The following is a 24,418-nucleotide window of genomic DNA, read 5'->3' as shown; positions in this document are numbered from 1 at the left end:
AAGCCCCACAAAAGCTACACTGCGGGTCTTAATACTCAAATCCCATTTTATTTATTTTTAATGAGACCTTCATCACACTTAGGCAAGGCAAGTTGTATAGCACAATTCAACACAAGTTAATTCAAAGTGCTTTACATCAACATTAAAAGCAGCTAGCCACAATTAAACAGTAAATAAAAAATAAAATGAAATAAAATGATAAGAAAAGAGGTAAAATAATAAAAAGCACAAGTTATTAAAAAGTAAGGGCAGTAGAGTACAGCACGTAAGTATTTAATGTAAGAGTACGCTTCAGTAAACAGCAATGTTTTAGGTCCTGATTTAAAGGAGCTGACAGTTGGAGCAGACCTCAGGTCTACAGGAAGTTTGTTCCACCGGTGAGGAGCAGAATAACTGAACGCTGCCTCACCTTGCTTGGTTCTGGTTCTTGGGAACCACAACAAACCAGATCAAGATGAACCTCAGGGGTCTGGGAGCTTCATAGGAACTAACAGATCCAGCATGTATTTTGGTCCAAGACCATTCAGGTCTTTGTAGACCAGCAGTAAGATTTTAAACTCTATCCTTTGACTCGCTGGAAGCCAGAGTTCCATTGAGTCACTGGAACTTTCACACTTAAGTTTGAAAAGGTATGCTCCCCTGAAGAGACAGACGTGTGCAGAGGAAAACATGACGTCACGCAGTGCGTGGTCTTTACAGAAGTAAATATGGATGCTTCATGTGTTCATCTAGCAAATGGAAGAACTTGCACAGTCAGAACCAGCTAAATTATTCCCAACTGATGCAGGAAAGCATCAATACTATGCACCACCATGACTCGATATTGCCATCTTCTGCTTCCACTAGTGATGTGCGGATCAATACTGAAATATTGATACTTCCGATACCAGATTTGTATGCTCTTAAATCGATTCTCAAATGAAAATAGCTACCTTTGATATTTCAGTAATTTGTGGTAATGTATATACTGTATCATTAACAGGAATACGGTGTAAAGTAATGAAAGATCCTTAGTGTTTGTTTGTCTGGGGCACCATAAGAAAACCAGTGAAATAGAATCAAAGTTAATACAAGCTTATATTATATCATGCACAATGTTTTCCGGCCGGAGGTACACTTTTCTCAAACCACAAAGGTAGGAGAGAAAATGCACCCTGTGGTCATGGATCCAGTCGTATTTATACTAAAAAGGGAGGTGTTCTTTGTACGTGAACCCCCTCTGCAAAACATATCAGACCTTCAGCGTCTGTTCATTGTTTCCTCCTTAGGATGTCAACCCAGATAACGGATTAGACCCCTCAATGTTAAAATATCTGTTTCTCCCCATTGTCTTCACTTAACGAAGAGTAAATATCCGAACAATCCCAACAGCCCAGTCACAAACCCTGCAAATAGAGAAAACAGCTGAACTATAGCTGAACTCCTGAATAGGAGATAACTTTGCAAATAGAGAAAAACCACCAGTGTAGAATCTTGTAGAAAAACCCTTCAAACAATTTCATGAAATCCTAACAGTAACTAAACTATTCAGATTTTGTCTAAATGACAAGCTTCTGGTAGGACCTACTTTTTTAATTTTAATTTTTATAGTAGTTATTTTTGTTTATTATTCTCATTTATTTTAATGGTTTTCATTTTTTTACTTAGGATATTTTTTTGTGATGGAAACACATTTTTCACACACTCTGGTTTTTCTGTTGTTGTAACAGCTCGGCTATATTGTGAATGAGTATATTTCTGAGTTTAAAATAAATAGCTTAATAAGTGACTTAGATATGATGTATTCTTAAGCTATCTAAAATACACAACTTTTTTTAGATTTACAGAGCACAATGTATCGGTATCGAATCGGTATCGCCGATACCAGCCTGAATTTGACTCAATATGGGATCGGAAAGGAAATCGGTGGTATAGAACATCACAAGCTTCCACTAGCGCCGGAGCCAAAGCTAAGTTTGATTGATGTGCGGTGGGCGTGTTCCAGTGTACCAGTGGGTCACGTGACCGAATGCGTTGTCCACTGTTTTATACAGCCTTTGGTTTGAAACCACTCCTCAATCACTTTTGTCCACTACGTCAAACTGTTGCCATTCTTTAGTGGTGTCCAAATATGTAGTGAAATCTGTTAATCCCTATGTAGCACCTTCAATATATCCCACAATGCATTATGAAAAGTAGTGAAGCGTGTATTTCCTCGTACACGTGGCACCATTAAACAAATAGCTGGAGCAAACAGGCAACCTGGAACACGACCTTATGTCAACGTTTCTGGTAAACATTTGCAATGGATATTGTTTTAGATGTTAAGGTTGAGCAATTATAAATGATTGGTGTGTTTTATCTAATGCTGGATTAGTACTAACTGCCTCTTGAAGCCTCATGGCACAACAATGACTGACGAGAAAATGATGACAGCTGTCGGCTTAGCGAGTTCCATCATAAGTCTACTCCCCATATTTTTTATAAATTGATTGCTTTATATAGATTCATCCCCTCCTGATGCATTCATGGATGTAAAATCAAAGTATAGATGCCAAAATGTATCTAAGTATGTTTATTTCTGATGCTAATTGAGACATTTTAACATGGGGTCAATGGAGAGGCCCCAGTGGCCAGTGGAGGAACTACAACCTTTGAAACTCCTGGGTTGGCCTCAAAACGGGAGAAAGATTTTTGGCTATATTTAAAATGCATAAAGCTTGTTTATAAAACTGGTGTCAACAAAATGTACTAAACAGCTGTATGACCCCATGTTTACACTCATCTACAACTACAACTAGAGTTCGATAACATTTACGCAACATTTAGAAGACAACTGTGCCACAAACAGAGTGAATATCATCTGATATGTTTTTTTTTGGCTGATATTTTTTTAAACCGGTGCCGGTGGTATGTGACAAATTTGTTAATATATTTGTTATTTATAGCTCCAACGGATATATACTGAATACTGATGTAATAGGCCAAAAAAGGCCCTGCACTAATGATGATCTATTATGGTTTGCCTGTGTGACAGCGATGCATCGAACAACACGGAAAATATTACTGCAGTAATCTTCCAAGTGTTCATTCAGCTGGCGCCACCACATAGTTCCCTGCATACAAGTATCGTTGTTCTACACCGTCACTGCGTCTCGTTGATAAATTGGCCTAATAGACGGGGGTGCGGGGGGGAAACCGGTTTTGAGTAGACTGGACGTCTTGTTAAAACAGATAACAGCAGTCTGTAAACAAATTTATTTCACCACTGACATGTGCAAACTAAGCAGGCTGGCAGGAATCTATACTTCAGGAATAGAGGAGTGTTTTGTTTGCTGTGTACTTTTATGGTCTGTGCAACAAAAAAAACACCTAAATGAGAGGTAGAGTAATAAACTCTACCTACTAAACTGTATGCTCACCTGGTTGTCCATTAATTCAGAAAAAAACAGAACATAATAATAATATAACAATAGAATATATAATAATATACACATATATATACACATATATATACATACAGTACAGACCAAAAGTTTGGACACACCTTCTCATTCAAACAAATCGGAAAGTGTGTCCAAATTTTGATCTGTACTGTATGTATGCATTGCATCATTTCTGATGTCACTCCTGGACCAATATTTGAATCTGGAGGTTCAGAACTGGACCGGCACCTTGACAGTCGTCGCCACAGAAGCACTACAGGCTCCTCATGGGTACAGATCAGGCGATACTCTTGACGATCCAACGCTCTTTCACATTTTAACTTGTTTCAAATTTTATTTCAGTAGTGACATCATAAGCGTTTGACAGATTTGATCAGAAAGAATGTAAAATAGCGTTAGTTAACATCACAGGTGAACTGGAAACTAGCGTTAGGTGGACTGAAGTGGGCGTGTTCCTTCTGCTCATTTTCAGCATGGCGCCGAAAAGTTTCAAAAGCCCAGGACAAACCGAAACCTCTGCTGAGGTCTGTGGTTTTTCAGAGGGTCTAGTTTTTAAACACAGTCCTGCAGAGAAAGTGTCCGTAAATATCCCAACTGCATTCAGGCCTTAAAGTTTTCAAACCATCACGTTTTTTTGTTCTTCTAGCCTTGCTAATTGGGCAGTATTTAATTAAATAATACTTTATTAATCCCAAAAGGGACACTCATATGTTGAAGTGTATATCATTTAGGAACATATATAAGACGTCAAAAAAGTAAAATAGACATCAGTTGATGACCTTAATAGGAGAGAAAGAGGCTTGGTTCAAATCTCCTGAGGCCGTCGTGGATCCATTGGATGAACTCTCAGCAGGCAGCATGGATGGAAATAGATGCAAGCTTGTCCAAAGATTATGAAGGAGGGGGAAATGTTCATATCTCTTTCCCTCCTATTGTGTTTTTCCTCCTGACCCACATCCTCGACCTTCTCCCCTTCAACTTGGCAGCATTTCTCGTCATCGACTGATGGTTGCGATGCTAAGCCAGCTTCTCCCGCATGTGAACAACTTTCATTGGCAAATCAAAATCCATAAAGCAAAGCAGCATCCAAAACAGCATAGAAAGAAAAGAAAAAAAAGTTAAAAAATAATTTCAACAGGAAAAAAAGTTCCGTAGTAAACCTCAAGAAGATAAAAAGAAAGACAACATTTGAACAGAGATATTGTATATTGAACACAATCTTCCAAGAACCGATCAAGAAACAGCAAAAAGAAAGCAGATCACTCACAAGGCTTCGTGCATTTTAAGCCATAGTGTAGGTATTAACTTCCTGTGTGAAAACCGTGTCTCTGTTCTCTGTGTGGGCTCGGGTCAGACGAATCCAGACACCCCACGTCTTCGTCAGTCGGTGACACTTTGAATTCTGAGTGATACTCAGTGATACTTTTAGATAAAATCTGAGCAAGACGAGATTGTGCCGCAAATGCTGCTCAGCACCGGTGAGGAAGTGTACTTGGGTGGAGTGAAAGCAGGTCAAAGAGGATGTGATCGATCGTCACAGTCAAAGTGATATCTACAGGTTTACACTTTCAAACTCAAAGCTCGTCTTTTGAAAATAAGAAAGAATTGGATGATATGGGTGAGAACACCGTTTTTTAAGCTCGAATTCTGACCGTTTCATTTCTTTTTTATATATATGTATATATATCTCACTGCTGCCTAACAACATTTGTCATCAGGGGATTTTTAATCTTAGTGGTACTTTAGAAGATGTTAAAACCAGAGTTAGATATGTCTTTGCTTCCAGGTGGGATTGTTGGCTCTTCTGCATACTGGGCCATCGGTGGGACGGTGATGTGTTGCATCTTCTGGACTTTCCTGCCAGCAGGTAGTATTTACTTACACTGACGAATGTGCATAAGAGAAAGAGATTTCTGTCTGAGGAAGAGCATTTGATAACTAAATTGATATAATTCGTATATGAAGGGCGATGCAGAGGCGTTTACTTCTGTTTGTCGGTCGATTTTTCTCACCTTCATACAGATTTAGTCATTTCCTGCTCTGTTCTTGACTCTTTTCTTTTCCTAGTGAAGTGAGACATTTATATTATTATTATTATTATTGTGGCGTATTTGGCTTTTGTTTTTGGTTTAATAAGAAGGGAAAGTGATGAATCTCTGTACTGTGTCCTCTGCACTCGGCTTTAAGGCACGACTAAGTGCTATTACACAGCAGGAAGGGAGGGTTGTTCATCCATTAGTAGCTAATCTCAGTGCTCGCTAAGGGGAAGTACATTTGATCTGGATGACTAAAAAGCTTTTTTTATTTCCAGTTTGTGGTGAAGCTCAGATGAACATCCTGAAAGAAAGCTGAGATCTCATCTTGCTCCCATTGATCCAACCTGTCAAACCACATTTATTATTCACAATGCAATCAAAGCAAAAGGTTAAAACTAAGAGCCTTTGTTGATGTTTTTACTTTAGTTGTCCTCCATGCCCTTTTATATTTAGGTTTGTTATTTTAGTATTTTCTTTAAACCATCACCTGGAATTTCATGCTCGCTTGGAGTTTTTGAGGTTGTCTGCTTGGTTCCTGGGTTGTTACGCAAGAGTTACGCAATGCAGTTCTGAAGAAAAGTAAAACCGATTGCAAATGCTGATAATGAGCTAGTTCACCAGAAATGTTCTTTCCCTCAGAATCGAGCATCGTCATCTCGACGACCGCCGGCAGCGCGGTGACCCTGCCCTGCAAGAACAGGCCCAACGCCACGGTCCGCCTGCTGACCTGGGAGCTGAACGGCGACAACGTCTTCACCTTCCGCACCAAAGGGAAGCAGTTGAGCAAAAGCGCAAAAGCTTTAAACCTGAGCTTGAAAATGTCGACGTCTGAGAACGAACTGTACGCACTCACCATAGAGAGGGTTCAAAGGTCACATGCAGGGAATTACACCTGTCGGGGAACTACCGTCCGAGGGCTCTTTGACCAGAGCTGGACTCTCGTGGTCACAGGTGCGTTCAATGCAAATCTTGCGGGAGCGGGTGGTTTGAACTTTGCTGCTGGTGGCTAAAAAAAACCACTTTGGGATCGAAATGTAGTCTAGCGCTAGTAGTCAGGCAAGTAGTAGTCTAACAAGGTCTTTACAAAACAAAGACAAAGCAAGGCCAGTCAGATATTTGGAGAAACTGCGTTTAGTGTCAGTGGGAGCATCTTGGAAGAGAGACGCACGGGATTTGGACCGCAGTCGGTCAGCAGCATTCTCTTCCCCCACAATGTAGTGGCCGAGCGATTTATTTGTTAAATTAATTTGTTTATTCGTTAACTTTCTTTATTTTATGTTATTTCTTAGTGTTATTTGAGCCACTCACGGCCTACTCTCGTTGGCGAAATAGCTCGTGCGATGATGACAATGATGGATTTGCATCTAACTTTCTGTCAGGTGACCTATGAACGGTCAATTATCCATCAAGCTCCACAATTATCATGTTAACATTAAATCAGATAGATTTGTCTAGGATGCATCTCTATTATTGTGCGGGAGTGTAACACACACGTTGCGGCCGGTAATGGTCAGAAATGCAGCGGGAGCGGGATGAAGAAAACAGTCCAGCGCAGGGCTCTACTGCGCATGCTCCACATACAGAATGGCGATCAAAGATGATCACCATAAATAAGAGAACAATGGTCCTATCTCTCACTTATATAAAACAATAATTTCACTGGAAAGTTCTACAATATATATATATATATATATATATATATATGTATCATAATATAGTCTTATTGCTGTTGGCTGAGTGACCCCTAACCCTCTTTCTTTCTTTCTTTCTTTCTTTCTTTCTTTCTTTCTTTCTTTCTTTCTTTCTTTCTTTCTTTCTTTCTTTCTTTCTTTCTTTCTTTCTTTCTTTCTTTCTTTCTTTCTTTCTTTCTTTCTTTCTTTCTTTCTTTCTTTCTTTCTTTCTTTCTTTCTTTCTTTCTTTCTTTCCATAACAGAGGGACCCAAACACATTATTATCATCATTATCGCAGCAGCAAGCGGTGTCCCTTGCCTGTGTTTGCTGATCTTTTTACCTGCCTGGATTATCAAGAGACGAGCCCGGAGACGCAGAGCCATGTATGCATACGTCTTTCTCTATGACGCATCCCTCTCTGCCTCTCCTCTCTCCTTTAATGTCACCGAATTAAAAGTGTGTTCTTTTTCTCCGCCTTGCAGGCGAGTCCTTCAATCTGCTGAGCGCGAGGAACCGATCTACGACAACTGTCTAGAAATTGAGCGGCATCAGAACCGCCATCACAAGCAACGGACTCACTGACATTCAGGTCATTGGCAGGACCAGTTAAGTGCCTTAAACAGTCATCTGACTTATTTAACTGAATGTTAACAAGGAGCATTGTGCTTGATCAAATCTATAATTGTACTTATAACTTTATTTAATGGAAAGAAACCAAGGCAACGCAAGTAGGAGCGGGGGGGGCAGAGAGATAAAAAGACCGCCCTCAGATTCAGCGTGGGATGCATATCTGATCTCAACTTTTTGGGGCTGCGTCCTTTTCCTCGCTCTCAACGCAGTTGACGAAACATCCTGGAGTTAAGGACAGTGAGTTGTATAAACCGTTGAAAGACACCAACATGAAGTGGATGGAAGCGGTGTGCTGCAAACACTTAAAACAGCTTTAACTGATGTTGCCTCGGCCCTGCTGCAGCGCCACTAGCAGAGGGCAGGGGTGTGAAAACCAGAGGCAAAACCACAGAGGAAGAAAGACCAACACTGTTCCATTACTTCGTCTCTATGGTTCCTGAAACCTGAGCTGTATGTGAACTAATGACAGACAAAATGTCTGACAAAAATAAGCGTCTGACTGCAGGCCTGAACCAGCTTTTAAAATATAAAGTTACATTTCTTGTTCAGTTTTATAGAATGACAGCAAAGAGGGAACCTGCTATGAATAACTAAATGTGTTTATTTGGTAAAACTGAACAAATGCTTTGGATGGTTTGTGCAATAAAAAGTGAAGTAAAATAAAAGAAATGCAGGCTTTTACAGCACCATTTTTAGTGCTGGTCCATCTTTTCTGTTTGTTTTTTAGTTAAACTTCCCTTTATAACTAAAAAGAAAAAGTTAAAATTGTATTTTTTTTTATTTTTATCATTGAAAAATGTAGTTATTTTCAAGACTTTCAATCAGGAACTGCTGAAGATTGTGTCTTCTGTCAAATGTTCCCATGAGAATGACCTTGTGACGACCGCTGTCATGGTAACGCGATACAAGGCTATGACGCTGTTATAGATACCAGGCGCTTCTTTCTCACTGCTCTTTTGTTTAAAAACTGAGCTCACGGTATTGTTTGCATAACCCGGAACCACCCTGCGTCTGCGGTTTTCTTTTGCTCCTGTTTGGCCCACGGTATCGAGAGATCCGTGTGACCGTGTCGCACAGAAGCCAGACATCTAGAGCAGGATAAATACAGGGAAAAGAATGAATGAAAATCAAAAACAGAAACAGATTTTTAGTCTCCAGCAATGGTTTTTATGTATAAAAAACACAGGAAAAATATAAAACAAAGGAGTGAAATTAAATAATAATAATAATCTGCAGGTATCAGATAACAACTCAGGCAGGAACAGACAGGAACATTTCAACATAAGAACTCAGCAATGTTTACAAAACAACCCAAACTATGTTTACAAAACTTCACGTTCTGCTTTAACCCCATAATGCCCGATATATGAAATCATATTTATATTAAAATATCATAATCATATTATAGTTATACTTTTATTATTTTATTTTATATATGATCAGTATTAATATATATGTAAAACAAAAATCCTCCAAACTTTGTTTTTGGTTTTTAAAACTTTTAAATATTTTGTACCTTTATCTGGTCACTTTATTTATCCTTCTATTTATTGTAGCTATTGTTCAGAATTTATTTAATTAAATTAGTGTAAATCAAGCATTGAGGGGTTAACAGGCTTCTTTATCTGGTACACCTGCTGTGTGTGTGCGCGTACACACACACACACACACACACACACACACACACACACACACACACACACACACACACACACACACACACACACACACACACACACACACACCACTTTACAGTATGTGGTATGCCAGGTGTACCTGGTGCAGGAGTGTATATGTATATATATATACATACACAACGTGTGTATATACACACACACACACACACACACACACACCACTTTATGCGGTATGCCAGGTGTACCGTATAAAGAGGACAGTGAGTTGAAAGTTCCTTTCACAGGTTCTTTGTGTTACTTGCCTTCCTTCGTCTGGACATAAAGCGATAAAATTCTTGTATCAGAGATTTCACTAAAATAAATGTATGCCAGCAGGGTTATGACATGAAATGTTTTAATAATATGACAAAAACAGAAACAAGAAAACAGTGAATTGGGTCATTTTTGAGCAATATGAAGATCATTTGAAGGATTGTTTTGGGGGATATTTGGGTTTTTCAGCACTGCTTTGTCAGACTGGTATTCTACGTGTGTTATTATGCTTTTATTTTATGTATTTAAGGCACGTTTAAAGTATTCATGTTTGCCTCATAACACAATCTACAAATGTTTCTATTTCACAAAAACACATATTTTATAATTAAATCTAAAGAATCTAAATCTACGAGCGGCTCCAACCAACTCTCCAGTGACGGGAGTTTATGGTAGCATTAAATTCTCTCAAACAAAAAGAGAAGCCCAAACCAACAAAACTTCCTCAGAGAAATGATCTACAACCTGGGAACAAAAACATCACTAAATCCTTCACATTCTTCCTCATTGTACGCTGTACTTCTCCTTCTCACCTTTAACGGCCACTGTCCAGCTGTTCATCATGAAATAAGGTCAAGAAAAAAGTACTTTTCTGAACTGTTTTTGTAACTGCACCAGCATATAAGCCGCATCCGCTCTATTTAAAAAAAAAAAGATATGCAAGCCGCAGATATTTATGTTATTAGATTAGATATTTACTACATGTACAGAACGATTTTAAACTGTAAATCCTGTACATGTTTGTACCTAAATAGATCCTTTCCTAACAGTGTCTTTTAACGACAGAACCAAGAGAAAATAACCGGTATTAATTTATCTATTTATCTGTTTGAAATCTGCTTCTACCTACCTTCTATCTGCTAAAGAAGAAGTAGCGTATTCTTATTTGCATTTATTTTGTCTTAGTTTTGATTCTAATTCCGGTTAGAGCGCCCCCTAGTGGTGGAATAAAAATCCACAGAATAGCCGCACCTTTGTATAAGCCGCATGGTTGAAAACCTATGAAAAAAGTAGCGGCTTATAGTCCAGAAAATATGGTATATAAAGTGGTCTCTATGGAGCTAGAACAGTCTCATAATTCACAAATGCACAGGACAAGTTTTACAAATGCACAGACCGATTTGCAAATACACACACAGTTTCACACGTGCACAGAACAATTCACACGTGCGTAGGACAAGATACACAAATGTATTTTTGATGCACACACAAATATAACCTGATTTACACATGTTTTTTTGTCTGTGAGTTGCGCTGGATTTGTGTGTGAGTTTTGAGACTCCCCTGACGTGACTAGATCCACAAATAGGTTTTTTTTAACACGGAAGGATCTGCAACCAATCAGATGTCTTCATTTGTTTCAGCCAATCATAAGAGCAGACCTACGTGGGGGACGATTCACTCTAAACCAATCAGATTAAAGGGGCGGATACACCTGCTGTTTGAACTGCGTTAGCGCTGTTAACATAGAAAAGTGATTAATATTTCAAGTTAGTGGAGTAAAGATAAATAAACACCAACAGGAGATACAAGATAAATAAACAGGATGGAGAGGATATCACTGCTCTGATTTTCTTGTGATCTCGGTAAATAAAACAGCGCGATCTGAGATGGTTTGTCGGGCTGATCAACCAGAGCCGCCAGCAGACTGCACTCCAAGTCCTGCCGATGCAGCAACTTATGATGAGAAACAGCGGAGATATTTATGTATTTGAACTACAGGTGTCTTTCAGGAGAACAAGCCTGTTGACGGGGGTGAATCTTGCTGCAGTCGCGTTCTGGCTCTGGCCGTGGGTGGCGCTGGTCCCGGTCAGACCAGCTGACCACAGTGACCAGACGTGGAGGTCAGAAACAAGCAGCTGTTATCCTCACGTTTATAATGTGACATCGCCACAGAGACAAACATGTGTCAAAACAGCGGCGGCAGATCAACACATTCCCGGTGCAGAGTCATGCTCATGGGAAGATGCAGCCGTGATGGTGCTGGTCGGGGTTTAGTCCACCGATCATCAAACATCTGAGCTGGATACAGAGGTTCTTCGGTTATCAGTCGACTGATACCGACTTTACTCCAGATATTTCGGTCAATTAATCTCCTGACATGTGCGTGCTGCTCCACCTGCTGCTGCAGCTTGTCCCCGTCAGGCAGCGCAGCAGCTCTCTGCTGTCTGTCTGGTTCTGAGATGAATCAGCGGGACAGTAATACTTCGTGAAACCAAACAGAGCAAATATACAAAAATCTCTGCTGTTTTTCATCATCAGTTTCTGCATCGGCAGGACTAAGAGCTCTCCCGACGGCTCTGGTTGAACAGCCCGACAAACCATCTCCAATCGCGCTGTTTTATTTACCGGGATCACAAGAAAAGCAACAGATCTCCTCTCCATCCTGTCTATTTATATTTTATCTTCTGTTGGTGTTTATTTATCTTTACTCCACTAACTTGAAATATTAATCCCTTTTCTATGTGAACAGCGCTAACGCAGTTCAAACAGCAGGTGTATCCGCCCCTTTAATCTGATTGGTTTAGAGTGAATTGTCCCCCACGTAGGTCTGCTCTTATGATTGGCTGGAACAAATGAAGACATCTGATTGGTTGCAGATCCTTCCGTATTAAAAAAAACCTATTTGTAGATCTAGTCACGTCAGGGGAGTCTCAAAACTCACACACAAATCCAGCGCAACTCACAGACAAAAAAACATTTGTAAATCAGGTTATATTTGTGTGTGCATCAAAAATACATTTGTGTATCTTGTCCTACGCACGTGTGAATTGTTCTGTGCACGTGTGAAACTGTGTGTGTATTTGCAAATCGGTCCGTGCATTTGTAAAACTTGTCCTGTGCATTTGTGAATTATGAGACTGTTCTAGCTCCATAGGTCTCCCCTCACCCTGCCAACTCAAAGAAGATGGAAAGCAACCAAATTCTGCAGGTTCTGTTCACCCCGCCCGGAGGATCCTTCCAGTGTCATGTGACTTTTACGAGCAGTTCAGATTTGTGCATTTTCGTTACGTCACCAAAAAGGCAATAGTGCATAAATGTTATTTATATACAACTTTTTTTTTTAACAATAAAGTTGCCATTTGTGAGCCTTCAGTGTTGTGATTTCTTTACAGTTAACATGATTCATTTGTCTTGTAACATAAGAAATGAAATGATGAGGAATCGGAGGTGACTAATAATAACTGTGGTGTACCTGTTTAGAATTCAATTAAATCTTCCTGTGTGAATTAGTGTGAAGACGAGGTGACCCGGTCAGGGAACTAAAGGCTGATTTATGGTTCCGCGTTACACCAATGCAGAGCCTACGGCGTAGGGTACGCGTCGATTTAACGCAGAACCGAAATTCAGGCTTAAGATCCGTTTACACCGTGTCATAACTGAATGAGAGCGTCCCACTATCGCGTCGAGCTGCGTGACATCGGACGCTCTCTGTCCACACTGAAACCGTTAAACTCGCGGCCAGTTAGGACAGTCCAATAGAAAAAAAATAAAGCAATTGAATTGATTTTGTCACTGAAGTTCGATCGCATCGCATGGGACATGGTTTAATAGTTTACGCAGCAGCTGCTCATCTGCCCAGAGCGAGGCTTTGTTCCCTCCCCTGCTACACGTCATTCAGGCAGCCAATTAGCACAGAGCCTCATTATCATAGCCTCCCCTCCCCTCAGGATCACTCACAGAAAAGGAGGTTAGAAGCGGTAAAAATAGAGACATGGCCCACAGGCTGAATTTCGGATTTATGTAGAAAAAACAAGCTTTTGATGGTTTTTAAGACATTCAAGGCCTGTTTAAAATATACATTAAATGCCATAATAGGTCTCCTTTAAGGCTTAATATTTGGTGTTATGAAGTGATGTTTTTTTCTGAGCTGCACTTGAGCTGGCAGAGATGGTGATGGTGTTTGTTAATTTGCTGAACTTTGGTATAAAACAGTAACAAAGATTTTCCTTTCAACACCTGTCAAAGGAAACATTTGAATTATAACCATGTTGAATGTGATATGGTGTAAAAAATATCCAACTTTATGACACCTGAGGGCAAACTGTAGCCCTTTTCAGTCAGGCACAAGAAAAAAAAAAAAAAAAGTAACGGAAGAAGCAACAGAAAAAACCACCACTTGTACCAAATGTTGTGGCTGATAGGGATAAAGAGGAAAAGGCGGTTAAACCGTCTTCTTCCTACCATAAATTCAATGTTGACAGTGTTTGGTTGACTTCTTGTTTCAGTTGAGGTATATAAAAAAAAAACCCTGTCTGAGAGCAAAACTACTCAAACTGCAATTACATGTTACATGTACAGAAACATTTTGTTGCACGTAAAGTAAATCTATTGGTAAAATGTAAACTAAAAGTATTTCTTCATGAATAATTTATATTTCGTGATCCAAACCCAATGCAAAAGCTTCACTTGTGAATTTTAAAAGCTTCAATTGCGAATACAAAAACTTTACGAGCTGCTGGGTTCAGTTTCCGACACAGGACCCGAGCTGAAAGACGTAGGACGCATCTCTCGGGATCCGACTGGAGTTTAAATGTTCGTGGAGGATGAGACGGCGTGAAATGAGCGTTCACACTTCTGTCGTGTTGTGAAGCTTCAGAAGAAGCGTCTTCATCGACCAGCTCGGGTCCGGCCCGGTGTTCTGAACCCAGCAGCTCACAAAGCTTTTGTGCTCACAGATGAAACTTTAAAATATACAAACAAACCTTTCAATATGACACAGAAATCTTTTGGATCTGCGAGAAATTCAAATCCACAAACAAAACTTTTAGAGTCACATTTTAAGTACAAATTAATTTTACCTGCAACTAAGAAACTTTTAACTGCAGTTTGAACAGTTTTGCTGTGAAACTGTTTTTGTGACTGAAAAACGTACCTCTTTAAATGCATAGTAAAAAATACATAAATAATTTCAGAGTGTAAAGGTGTAAGAGTGGTAAACAGAAGAGTATGTTGTGGGAGAAATTGCTGAGACCTGGAGACACGACGTCCTGACGTCTTGTAGCATCCACTGCCGTCAAAGAGGTCTCTAAAAGAGTCAATTCAAACATCTGATTAACTCCAATCTGAATCTGACAATTTAATTATGAACAATAAATTCATTGTTAATATACAGCAATTATTTCATTTCCAAAACACGTTTGCAACCATGACTTTGTATAAAAGACAACATCCATAAAAAACGGACTCTTTGAGGAGCAGAAATGGACAAAGGATCTCCAGTTTACTAGAAAATGTTCAAAAGGTTGGAAGTAACTTGCACATTACCCCATTTAAAGAGGCATTTCATTTGGGCATCAGCAGCCGGCCTGCCTCTCTGTGTGGGTTTGCTTGCGACTCCAGCTACTTTAATGTTTTATACATGTCACGATGGGACTCAATAACAAATAAACGTTTTATTACTTCTTCGCTGTCTGGGACTTCAGTCTTTTCTCTTTAGTGTGCTGGCTGGGTCCGGCTGGGGGAAGGGATTCATGTGGGTCTGGTAACAAACTTTTTGTGTGGTTTTTATAACCGGTAGAGGAATGTGGTCACATGTGACCCAGATCACAGATACGTAAATGCAGTTCTTTCACTCAGAGCCCTAAACGCTGTAGGTGCATTGGTGCTTCAGGTCATCAAAACCTGTCGGTCAGTAATTGATATAAGAATGGGGGGGGCGGGTCCGATACTTTCATAACACATTTAAAATAATGAACAAATGCAAAATAAACAGATCCAGGTTATTCCCCATTTTTATTTTGTTCACCTTATTTTATCATTTAGCACTTAAACAGAGCAGTTCTCTTCGAGGTAGCTTGAACAATCAAGTAAAAATAGTGCAAATTTAAACATAAATTTGAATTAAATAAATAGAGAAACTCAACGTAAAATACCCAGCAGGCCTGTAAATAAATAAGCAAATAAAAGTTGTTTAGCGTTTTTTCCATTGTCTGTTTGATGCGCTGATCAAAATAATTTAAATCCGATCCCTGATCGGGATGTAACGTTTGCTTTCAATCAAGTCTGAAAGAACGTGGGCCGATTTCCGATCACGTGATCGGATCATCTCTACTTATGATCTAACCAAGCCCCTTTAACACCCGGATCAGGCGTGTAGTCTTCTCTTTTTACATTAACCGATGCCTATAGCTCGCCTCCTTCTTACAGCAACCATAATATTCAACTGGTGACTATAATGACAAGAACTGAAACTCGGGTCATTGGCAAAGAGAAGAGCCTGAAGTTATTTGCAGTCATCGAACAGAACCCGAGGGGTGGCAGGGAGATACTGCTGCTCATATTTGTGCAACATGATTTAGGGAAGCTGCTACGCTATTTGCCAACACCACCCACATCAGCTAGCTCTCCTGATGCAGGTGAAGCCAGCGAGGCCGACCAAACCGACAGTGGGTCGTCATGTTAGGTAGTACCACTCGATAACGCTTCCCCTTACATTTACATTATCCAGCGAACGTTAAAACACCCACTCTTCATCCAGAGATAATTACAGGATCTAATCTAAAAACAAAGATAGGGGCCGCTCGGTGGCGAAGTGGGTAAAGCAAGCGGCTCATATACTGAGGCTACAGTCTTCCTGCAGTGGTTGCAGGTTTGAATCCTGGCCTGCACACCTTTGCTGCATGTCATCCCCATTCTCTCTCTCTACCCCCTTCCTGTCTGCAAGGGCCACTAGAGGCCAAAAACACAAGCTTTCCTTCTTCTGGGTTGAGGCCAACACGAAGTGGGAAAGAGTGCAGTACCATGACTGACCAGTAGGGGGAAACTCCAAAGGTGAGTAAATCTCCTTTGATCATGTTAAAATGGCCGTTATTAGAGCTTTACTGGCTCCTGAACCATGAATAAAAGACCTAACGGGCATAGTCGTTCATATTTTAAAGAGAATCTGTTTTTGTTGAGATGCAAATTTTACAGACAGTGACCGGCTATGGTTGATCTGGAAGAGTCTGAGACTGAACCTCGGCTAAGAGCAGGCAGCTTGTGCTAACTGTGAATCGTCTGATCTCGACAGTCCTTGCTGGCTTCACAGCCGAAACATTAGAAACAGGGCCTCCTGTTGCCAATGTTCACTAGCAACCGGGGACTGGTTGAAGGATCCGTGAACCACAGCGGATCACTTCAGCATCCATACAAAGTGAAAGTGTATCAGGCCATGATGGCGGTGGGCTCAGATGACTACAACGTGTTTGACCCTGGCAGCGGTGAGCCACATGACAGCCAGTCCTAGTGGATAAACTATTTCTTGTTCATCTCCAGCAGCACTTATTTCAGATGCTGTTTTGGTAGCGACACATTTGATAAGAATAAATGTAAAGTTACATTAATCTGCATCATAAATTAGCCCAAGCAAAGGCAGCCAAGCTTAAATGGCCAACATTGATTGACAAAGTGGGCGTGTTCAGCCCGTCTTCATGGGCCTGTAAACCCAACACAGCACCAAACAACACGAGGAAAGATATTTGAAAAGCGTTCTTCAGAAAACTTAAGAGTGATACCACAGGGGCTTCAGTCGATGTGGAAAACATGCAAACGTCACACAGACAGACTTCTCACTGTAACTTACCATCTCAACAACTTCTGAAGTGGACTTAAAACTTAAACTACACTTAAAACATGTAAGTAATTGTTTATTGATTGTATTCAACAACTTATGAGGCACAAGCATTTACATTGGAGAGGAAAAGGTGCAGAGTGAAGACACATGATTTAATAAATCGACTCATAGGTCTGGGTTGTACCTCTGCATGATGATCTTCGTCTTGTGGACTGAAAGAAGTCGGGACTCGCTGACCCCGGCTTTTCCAACTAAAAACACTGACGAGAAAAACCATTTCATGATATTTACGATATGTGGTTGCATATAGCGTTACAGGAGAATTGTATGTAAGGGCTCGGTACCTTGGAAATGTCCCAGTTTTACGAAAACGCCAGAAAACGAAAACTGCAACAGCTGCTATGACATTCAAGATGAGGAGAAGCCAAAATAATGTCCCATAGACAGAACAGCCTCCTGGTGCTGCTGTGAAGAAACAAAACAGAAAATGACAAATGCAGCAAATGGTTAATAATAATAATAATAATAATAATAATACATTTTATTTTTAAAGGCGCCTTTCTAGGCACTCAAGGTCGCTGTACACAACAAGTTAAAAAATAGAACCCGCAGAATACATTTAAAAAAAACCCATCAAAAAGCATTTAAAAAAAGCAGAGGTAAGAACATTAGAAGAAATTAACATTAAATGAGATAGGCAGTCTTGAACAGATGAGTTTTGAGTTGTGATTTGAAGTGAGTGAATGAGTCAATGTTCCTGAATTGGGGTGATAATGAGTTCCAGAGACGAGGAGCAGAGCGGCTGAATGCTCTGTTCCCCATGGTGGTGAGGCGGTTAGAGAGGACAGACAGTTGTATGGAGGAAGAGGATCTTAGGGCTCGGGAGGAAGTGTGGACGTGGAGGAGAACAGACAGATATGGGGGGGCGAGGTTGTGGATGGCCTTGAATGTGAACAGGAGGACCTTGAATTGAGTGCGGAACTGAAACGGGAGCCAGTGGAGCTGTTGGAGGACAGGAGTGATGTGATGGATGGAGGGGGTACAAGTTATGATGCGGGCAGCTGAATTCTGGACCAGTTGAAGTTTATGGAGGGATTTGTGAGGGAGGCCGAAGAGGAGAGAGTTGCAGTAGTCCAAGCGGGAAGTGACAAGGCTGTGAACAAGGATGGTGGCAGTGTGGGGGGTAAGGGAGGGGCGGGGGCAATTGATGTTACGTAGATGGAAATAGGCAGACCAGGTAATGTTATTGATGTGGGATTTAAAAGATAGTGTGCTGTCTAGGATGACACCCAGGCTCTTAGCTTGGGGGGAGGGTGAAACAGTGGAGTTGTCGATGGTAAGAGAAAAGCTGTCGGGTTTGGATAAAGTGGATTTGGTGCCAATGAGGAGCACCTCTGTTTTATTACTGTTTAATTTAAGGAAGTTTTGGGTGAACCAGGTTTTTATTTCAGAAATGCAGTCAGTAAAGGAGGTGGGCGGGAGAGAAGACGAGGGTTTGGTGGTGAGGTAGAGCTGGGTGTCATCAGCATAGCAGTGGAAATGAATGTTGAATTTGTGGAAGATATTGCCGAGGGGAAGGAGGTAGATGATGAAGAGTAGGGGCCCCAGGACAGAGCCCTGGGGCACACCAGCAGTGATGGAGGACATGAGTTGAATGAACTGAGTGTGGCCAGAGAGGTATGATGTGAACCAGTCCAATGGAGTGTGGGTGATGCCGATGGAAGATAACCTGTTGAGAAGGGTGGTGTGACAGATGGTATCAAAGGCAGCACTCAGTTCAAGGAGGATGAAGATGGTGAGGAGTCCAGAATCAGCTGCCATGAGAAGGTCGTTGGTGATTTTGTGCTGTTTCGGTGCTATGAAGTGGGCGGAAACCGGACTGGAACTGTTCATACAGGTTGTTATGGGACAGGTGAGAATGGAGTTGGGAAGCAACTGTTTTTTCAAGAATTTTGGAGATGAAGGGTAGATAGGATATCGGACGGAAGTTGTTGAAGTTGGAGGGGTCGGCACCGGGTTTTTTCAAGATTGGAGTAATGGCAGCAGTTTTGAAGGATGCAGGGACAGTTCCAGTGGTGAGAGAGGAGTGGATGATGGCAGAGATGAGGGGGACCAGGGAGGGGGAGCAGGCTTTAACAAGTTGTGTGGGGAGGAGGTCCAGTTGGCAAGTGGACGGCTTGGATTTCTGGAGTTTTGTGATTTCTGAGAGAGTGGGGAGATGGAAGGAGGAGAATGGGTGTGTGGACGGATGAAAGTCGGCTGAGGAGCTGAGGTGAAATTGATCCGAGGTGCTCGTGGATGGTCTTGATTTTTTCATTGGAAAATGACATAATGGAGTTGCAGAAAGAGGTTGTGTAGAAGTGGGAGGGGAGAGAGTCCTGGGGTTGGGTGATATTGTTGAGTAGGTGTAGTAGAATATAATTAATATCTTTTGTTGAATGCTAAAGTCTAACATTGAAAGGTTTCTACCTCAGAATGATATGTGTAAACTTTGGCCTTGAAAGACGCTGTGTAGCGGCATGAAAGCTCGGGGAGAGAAAGACAGATGGGTGTGTGTGTGTGTGTCTCTCCGTCTCAGTATGGGTTGAAGAAATGTAGCTGCTCTGAACAATGCGTCTATTAGGTGTGGAGCGGAGGAAGGGAATATGAAGAAAACATTATCTGCTCCAGGGCATGTGGCTGGCGGTGTGAGACAGGGGGAGAGTATGTTGGAGTGTGTTGGACAGTGATGGGCACCTGATAGCAGAGAGGAGTTGAATTCCGGCTACAGAAGACGTAAAGGTGCAGGGCCAACTGTCAACATGAATGAGCAAAATGTCATATACGCGCTAAATTGTACACATATACCAGGGGTGTCATAAATATAAAGTCTGTTTGGGCTTGAATTGAAGAGAAATCTGTCATGTGAGAGGTTGTTTTTATTTCCTCCAGTAAACGGCAAATGGGACCCTAACGGAGGAAAATTGGTGAGGCCTGGGGGGACGGCCCTGGCTTCTTGAACAGTATAAAAAGAGGAGACAATCCACAAAGTTTTCAGAGTTGGTTTCCGGAAGCCAGCCCTCCTGTGAATGGTGCAATTGTATTCTTACAATAAACCTTTGCAGTACTGAACGGAACACCAGGTGATCTGACTCTTAGTGTCTCTTTTTCAGTCCAATTGGTAAAGGTGTTATTACTTATAGAAAATTAGTTTATGTAGGGGACCCAAAAACTATCCACTACATAGGGAGAAGAGTGACTTGGAGTTTCCTTTATTGGCAGTGATTATACCGGAGCAGTAGTGGGTTTTGGTGCTGACAATGACGTCCTTATAACACAATATGTGATTATTGTTCATTTCCTTATGAATAGTGAGACCAGTTTTTCTATGGAGGCGTTCCAGTTGCCGACCTTTGGCTTTCATGAGACGAAGATCGGGGGTGAACCAGGGGGCAGAGACAGAAAAAGAAACAGATCTGGTTTTTAACGGAGCAAGGGAGTTAAGGATATTATGGAGTCCAGAGTTGTAATGAGAGACCAGGTCATCAGGGGTGGATAGACTGTGGATGTCAGGGAGGCAGAAGAAGTGAATACATGAAGTGAGAGTGTTTAATGTTTTTTAAATTCCGGAATGAAATGAGGCGTGGTTTTTTAGAAATGGAGAGAGTGAGTTTCACTGTGAATGAAAGGAGAAAGTGGTCAGTTATGGGAAGTTCATTAGCTGTAAGGTCGGAGGGAGTGACACCAGAGCAGCAGATTTAATCAAGAATGTGCCCTTTGGAGTGTGTGGGAAAAGTAGTGTGTTGCTGACATCCAAAACTCTCTAAACAAGAGCTGAAGTCTTTGGTGAGAGGCAGATTAATATTGTCCATGTGGATATTGAAATCACCCAGTATTATTATGTGTGGTGAGAGAGATGATAAATGGGTGAGGAAGGCAGCAAAGTCATTTAAAAATTGATTATTGGGTTTGGGGGGGCGATAGACTGTGGCGATGATGGTTGGAGTGGGACCAGACAGCTCAACAGTTCTCGCTGTGAATTACTCAAGACCTCCTCCCCGGCCGGAGCCACGTGGAGTGGATTCATTCAGCTGGGATAAGTCGTTGGGCTGTTGCCATGTCTCGGTTAAACAAAGAAAGTCAAGGTGAAGGTGGAGAGCCTCCGGCGCAGGTCCAGGCAGGTGACACCGCAGCCGGAGCAGGTCAGTGGCCGGGTATTGCAGCAGACCTGTCACTGGTAGGTGAACAGGTAGTAGAAAGAGCCAGGCACAGACAAGCAGGATGTATGTCCTACCGGCCCACATTGTGGATGCAGACTTGGAGACGTCAACCGCCGGAAAAAAGACGGAAAAAAAGACGCCAGGTGAGCGGCGAGCAGCGGCACCAGGTTGCGCCAGCGTTCACTCGCAGCCATTAACTTGGCATATGTTCACCCATTCGTCTTCTGACAATGTTATAAAACTGCTTGCTGAGATCAAACCAGGTGCTTTCTTCATTCATTTGTCTGGTAAAATTTTTTTTCCACATTTAGTGAAATACCTTTCTTGCACAAAAATCAATTCCACCCCATCCCACTTCATTTCACCCTGCCACTGCATAAATTGTTGGGTATTTTAAACATGCATGCTCATTGATATGAGAAAGAAGACACTTAGTTAGAAATGTATACAAACAACTTCTCTCAACTAAAGTTTTTCTTATTGGAGATTCAAAGTAAAATGTATGCACGGACCTGTTCTGTTTGGCAGACAACCTCCCAGAAAAAACATTTAAATGTCTTGTATTCTCAGAACCTGAGGCTCCAAGTATGAAGGAGGAAAATCCTTTTTCAAAAGAGCACACAAGCATTTTAAATTGTTATTTTAAAATACGGTAAACATGATAATCACTGTTATTTGTCTCTTAAATTACTATTTTCTGTATCATTCCACACTTTTCTGACTTGAGTTTTCCTCTTTCTGGTTCCAAGCAACAAAAGGTAGGCTGCAATTAGCTAAGAACAAACTGCTTCAGGTGTGTTTTCAGTCTGGTTTACATTCCTGACGTAACCGGGGAGCACAGAAGCGTGTTTTATATAAAAGGTCGTGTAAAGTTCTCACAGCAACACGCCTCAAATTCTTGTTCAGCTGTGCAAATTTATCTTCATTATTTCTCCGGTTTCTCCAGAGTCACGTACACAGTTTAGATAGTTGCATGACACCATGATGGATGAACTGAACTGGTTATGACATTCTGAAGTTTGTTTAACTTAATGAGTGGGATGAAGCAATCCAGCGTCACCTCCCAGATGATCTTCCTGCTGCCAGGTGTGCTTCCTGCTCAGCTGCAGAGAGAGGGTGGGGCAGCAGTTCAGCCAGGGACCAGAACCAGACCAGAGTCAGATGTGCTCTGGGAAACATCCAGCTGTCCTCCTTATTTAACCAGAAGTGAAATAATACACGGAGAAAAATGATTTTCTTTTTCTATTTTAGATGATATATTGAAAAGAAAAAACATCCCAATTTCAAAAAATAATTTTTGTATCATTATGAATACAGTGTGTGTTTTATTCATTGATCATGGTGGGGTGGAGAAGTTCCAGTAATTCATGCATTAATTATGATATATGGGTGTTCGAGGGTTAAGCTGCAGCTTGCTAACGACTAGAGTAGGAGACCGTCAGATGTAAAGGCTGCTGAATCTCAATTGTCGCCCAGGAAATAGACAAACTGATTACGTCTAATTTTAGCACGCTGTGTACTCCTGGAGAGGAAGCAGAGCTTTGCCACTGCCGTGTTTGATCTATATCAACTGCAGCTGATCCAGAACAGAGTCCTTACAAACACAAGGAAACTGGATCACATTACACCGGTCATGAAATCACTACACTGGCTTCCAGTGAGTCAAAGGATAGAGTTTAAAATCTTACTGCTGGTCTACAAAGACCTGAATGGTCTTGGACCAAAACACATGCTTGATCTGTTAGTTCCTATGAAGCTCCCAGACCCCTGAGGTTCATCTGGATCTGGTTTGTTGTGGTTCCCAAGAACCAGAACCAAGCAAGGTGAGGCAGCGTTCACTTATTCTGCTCCTCACCGGTGGAACAAACTTCCTGTAGACCTGAGGTCTGCTCCAACTGTCAGCTCCTTTAAATCAGGCCTAAAAACATTACTGCTTACTGAAGCGTACTCCTAAATTAAATACCTACCTGCTGTAGCCTACTCTACTACCCTTATTTTTAACAACTTGCTTTTTATTATTTTACCACTTTTCTTATCATTTCATTTCATTTATTTGTTATTTAAGCGTACTCTTAAATTAAATACTTCATGAAAACCACTTAGAGCTTCTCTCGGATCCCGGGGGAGGCGGGGGACATCGAGTCCGAGTGGACCATGTTCTCTGCCTCCATTGTCGACGCGGCGGCTGGAAGCTGTGGACGCAAGGTCTCCGGTGCCTGTCGTGGCGGCAATCCTAGAACCCGGTGGTGGACACCGGAACTACAGGATGCCGTCAGACTGAAGAAGGAGTCTTACCGGGCTATGTTGGCCGGTGGGACTCCTGACGCAGTAGATAGGTACCGGCAAGCCAAGCGAGCCGCGGCTCGGGCAGTCTTGGAGGCAAAAACTCGGGTCTGGGAGGAGTTCGGGGAGGCCATGGAGGAAGACTTTCGGTCGGCCTCAAGGAAATTCTGGAGGACCGTTCGGCGCCTCAGAAGGGGGAAGCAGTACTCTGCCGGCACCGTTTATGGTGCTGGTGGGGAGCTGTTGACCTCGACTGGGGACATTGTCGGACAGTGGAAGGAATACTTTGAGGATCTCCTCAACCCGACTGACATGCCTTCCACTGAGGAAGCAGAGGGTTGGGGCTCGGAGGCGTGCTCATCCATCACCCAAGCCGAGGTCACCGAGGTGGTTCGTAATCTCCTCGGTGGCAGGGCACCGGGGGTGGATGAGATTCGCCCTGAGTACCTCAAGTCTCTGGATGTCGTAGGGCTGTCTTGGTTGACACGCCTCTGCGACATTGCATGGAGGAAGGGGACAGTACCGCTGGAGTGGCAAACCGGGGTGGTGGTCCCTCTGTTTAAAAAGGGGGACCGGAGAGTGTGTTCCAACTACAGGGGGATCACACTTCTCAGCCTCCCCGGGAAAGTCTACGTACTGGAGAGGAGAATACGGCCGATAGTCGAACCTC

At 41.9% G+C, this 24,418-nt stretch overlaps 2 protein-coding genes across 6 annotated transcripts in view; one reads left to right on the top strand and one right to left on the bottom strand.

Annotated features, from left to right (window-relative positions):
* Positions 1-24,418, bottom strand: part of LOC133445869 (poliovirus receptor homolog) — a 92,068-nt gene that overhangs the window by 10,218 nt on the left and 57,432 nt on the right. Inside the window, exons 6-8 of one of the 4 annotated variants that reach the window (XM_061723369.1) lie at positions 17,611-17,731; positions 17,451-17,526; positions 14,687-14,740 (exon numbers count right to left, since the gene is read on the bottom strand). In XM_061723369.1, the coding sequence (XP_061579353.1) occupies positions 14,729-14,740; positions 17,451-17,526; positions 17,611-17,731 (209 nt within the window). In that variant the 3' untranslated portion in view covers positions 14,687-14,728. Of the gene's footprint in view, positions 1-12,515; positions 14,741-17,450; positions 17,527-17,610; positions 17,732-24,418 lie in introns of those variants that run through there. The other 3 variants (XM_061723368.1, XM_061723370.1, XR_009782790.1) reach the window with 3 other exon arrangements.
* LOC133445870 (uncharacterized) lies at positions 4,913-8,442 on the top strand. Of its 2 annotated transcripts, XM_061723373.1 has the most exons (5): positions 4,913-5,043; positions 5,212-5,292; positions 6,101-6,412; positions 7,395-7,515; positions 7,615-8,442. In XM_061723373.1, exons 1-5 carry the CDS (start codon positions 5,040-5,042, stop codon positions 7,712-7,714), a joined length of 618 nt encoding a protein of 205 aa, XP_061579357.1. In that variant the 5' UTR covers positions 4,913-5,039; the 3' UTR covers positions 7,715-8,442. The 2 variants fall into 2 exon arrangements, with proteins under 2 accessions (XP_061579357.1, XP_061579355.1); XM_061723371.1 differs by lacking the exon at positions 4,913-5,043 and having other exon boundaries at positions 5,081-5,292.

The sequence above is a fragment of the Cololabis saira genome, chromosome 6 (genome assembly GCF_033807715.1).
Source record: "Cololabis saira isolate AMF1-May2022 chromosome 6, fColSai1.1, whole genome shotgun sequence".
Lineage (NCBI taxonomy): Eukaryota > Metazoa > Chordata > Actinopteri > Beloniformes > Belonidae > Cololabis > Cololabis saira.
The sequence above is the reverse complement of the archived record's forward strand: the minus strand, read 5'-3'. Positions and strand labels throughout refer to the sequence as shown.

Bases quoted from the DNA above. Each gene is read 5' to 3' on its own strand.
- LOC133445870 (XM_061723371.1), top strand. From the start codon at position 5,175: ATGTTAAAACCAGAGTTAGATATGTCTTTGCTTCCAGGTGGGATTGTT. The intron at 5,293-6,100 runs GTAGTATTTACT...TCTTTCCCTCAG, and splicing joins CTGGACTTTCCTGCCAGCAG to AATCGAGCATCGTCATCTCG. The intron at 6,413-7,394 runs GTGCGTTCAATG...TTTCCATAACAG, and splicing joins CTGGACTCTCGTGGTCACAG to AGGGACCCAAACACATTATT.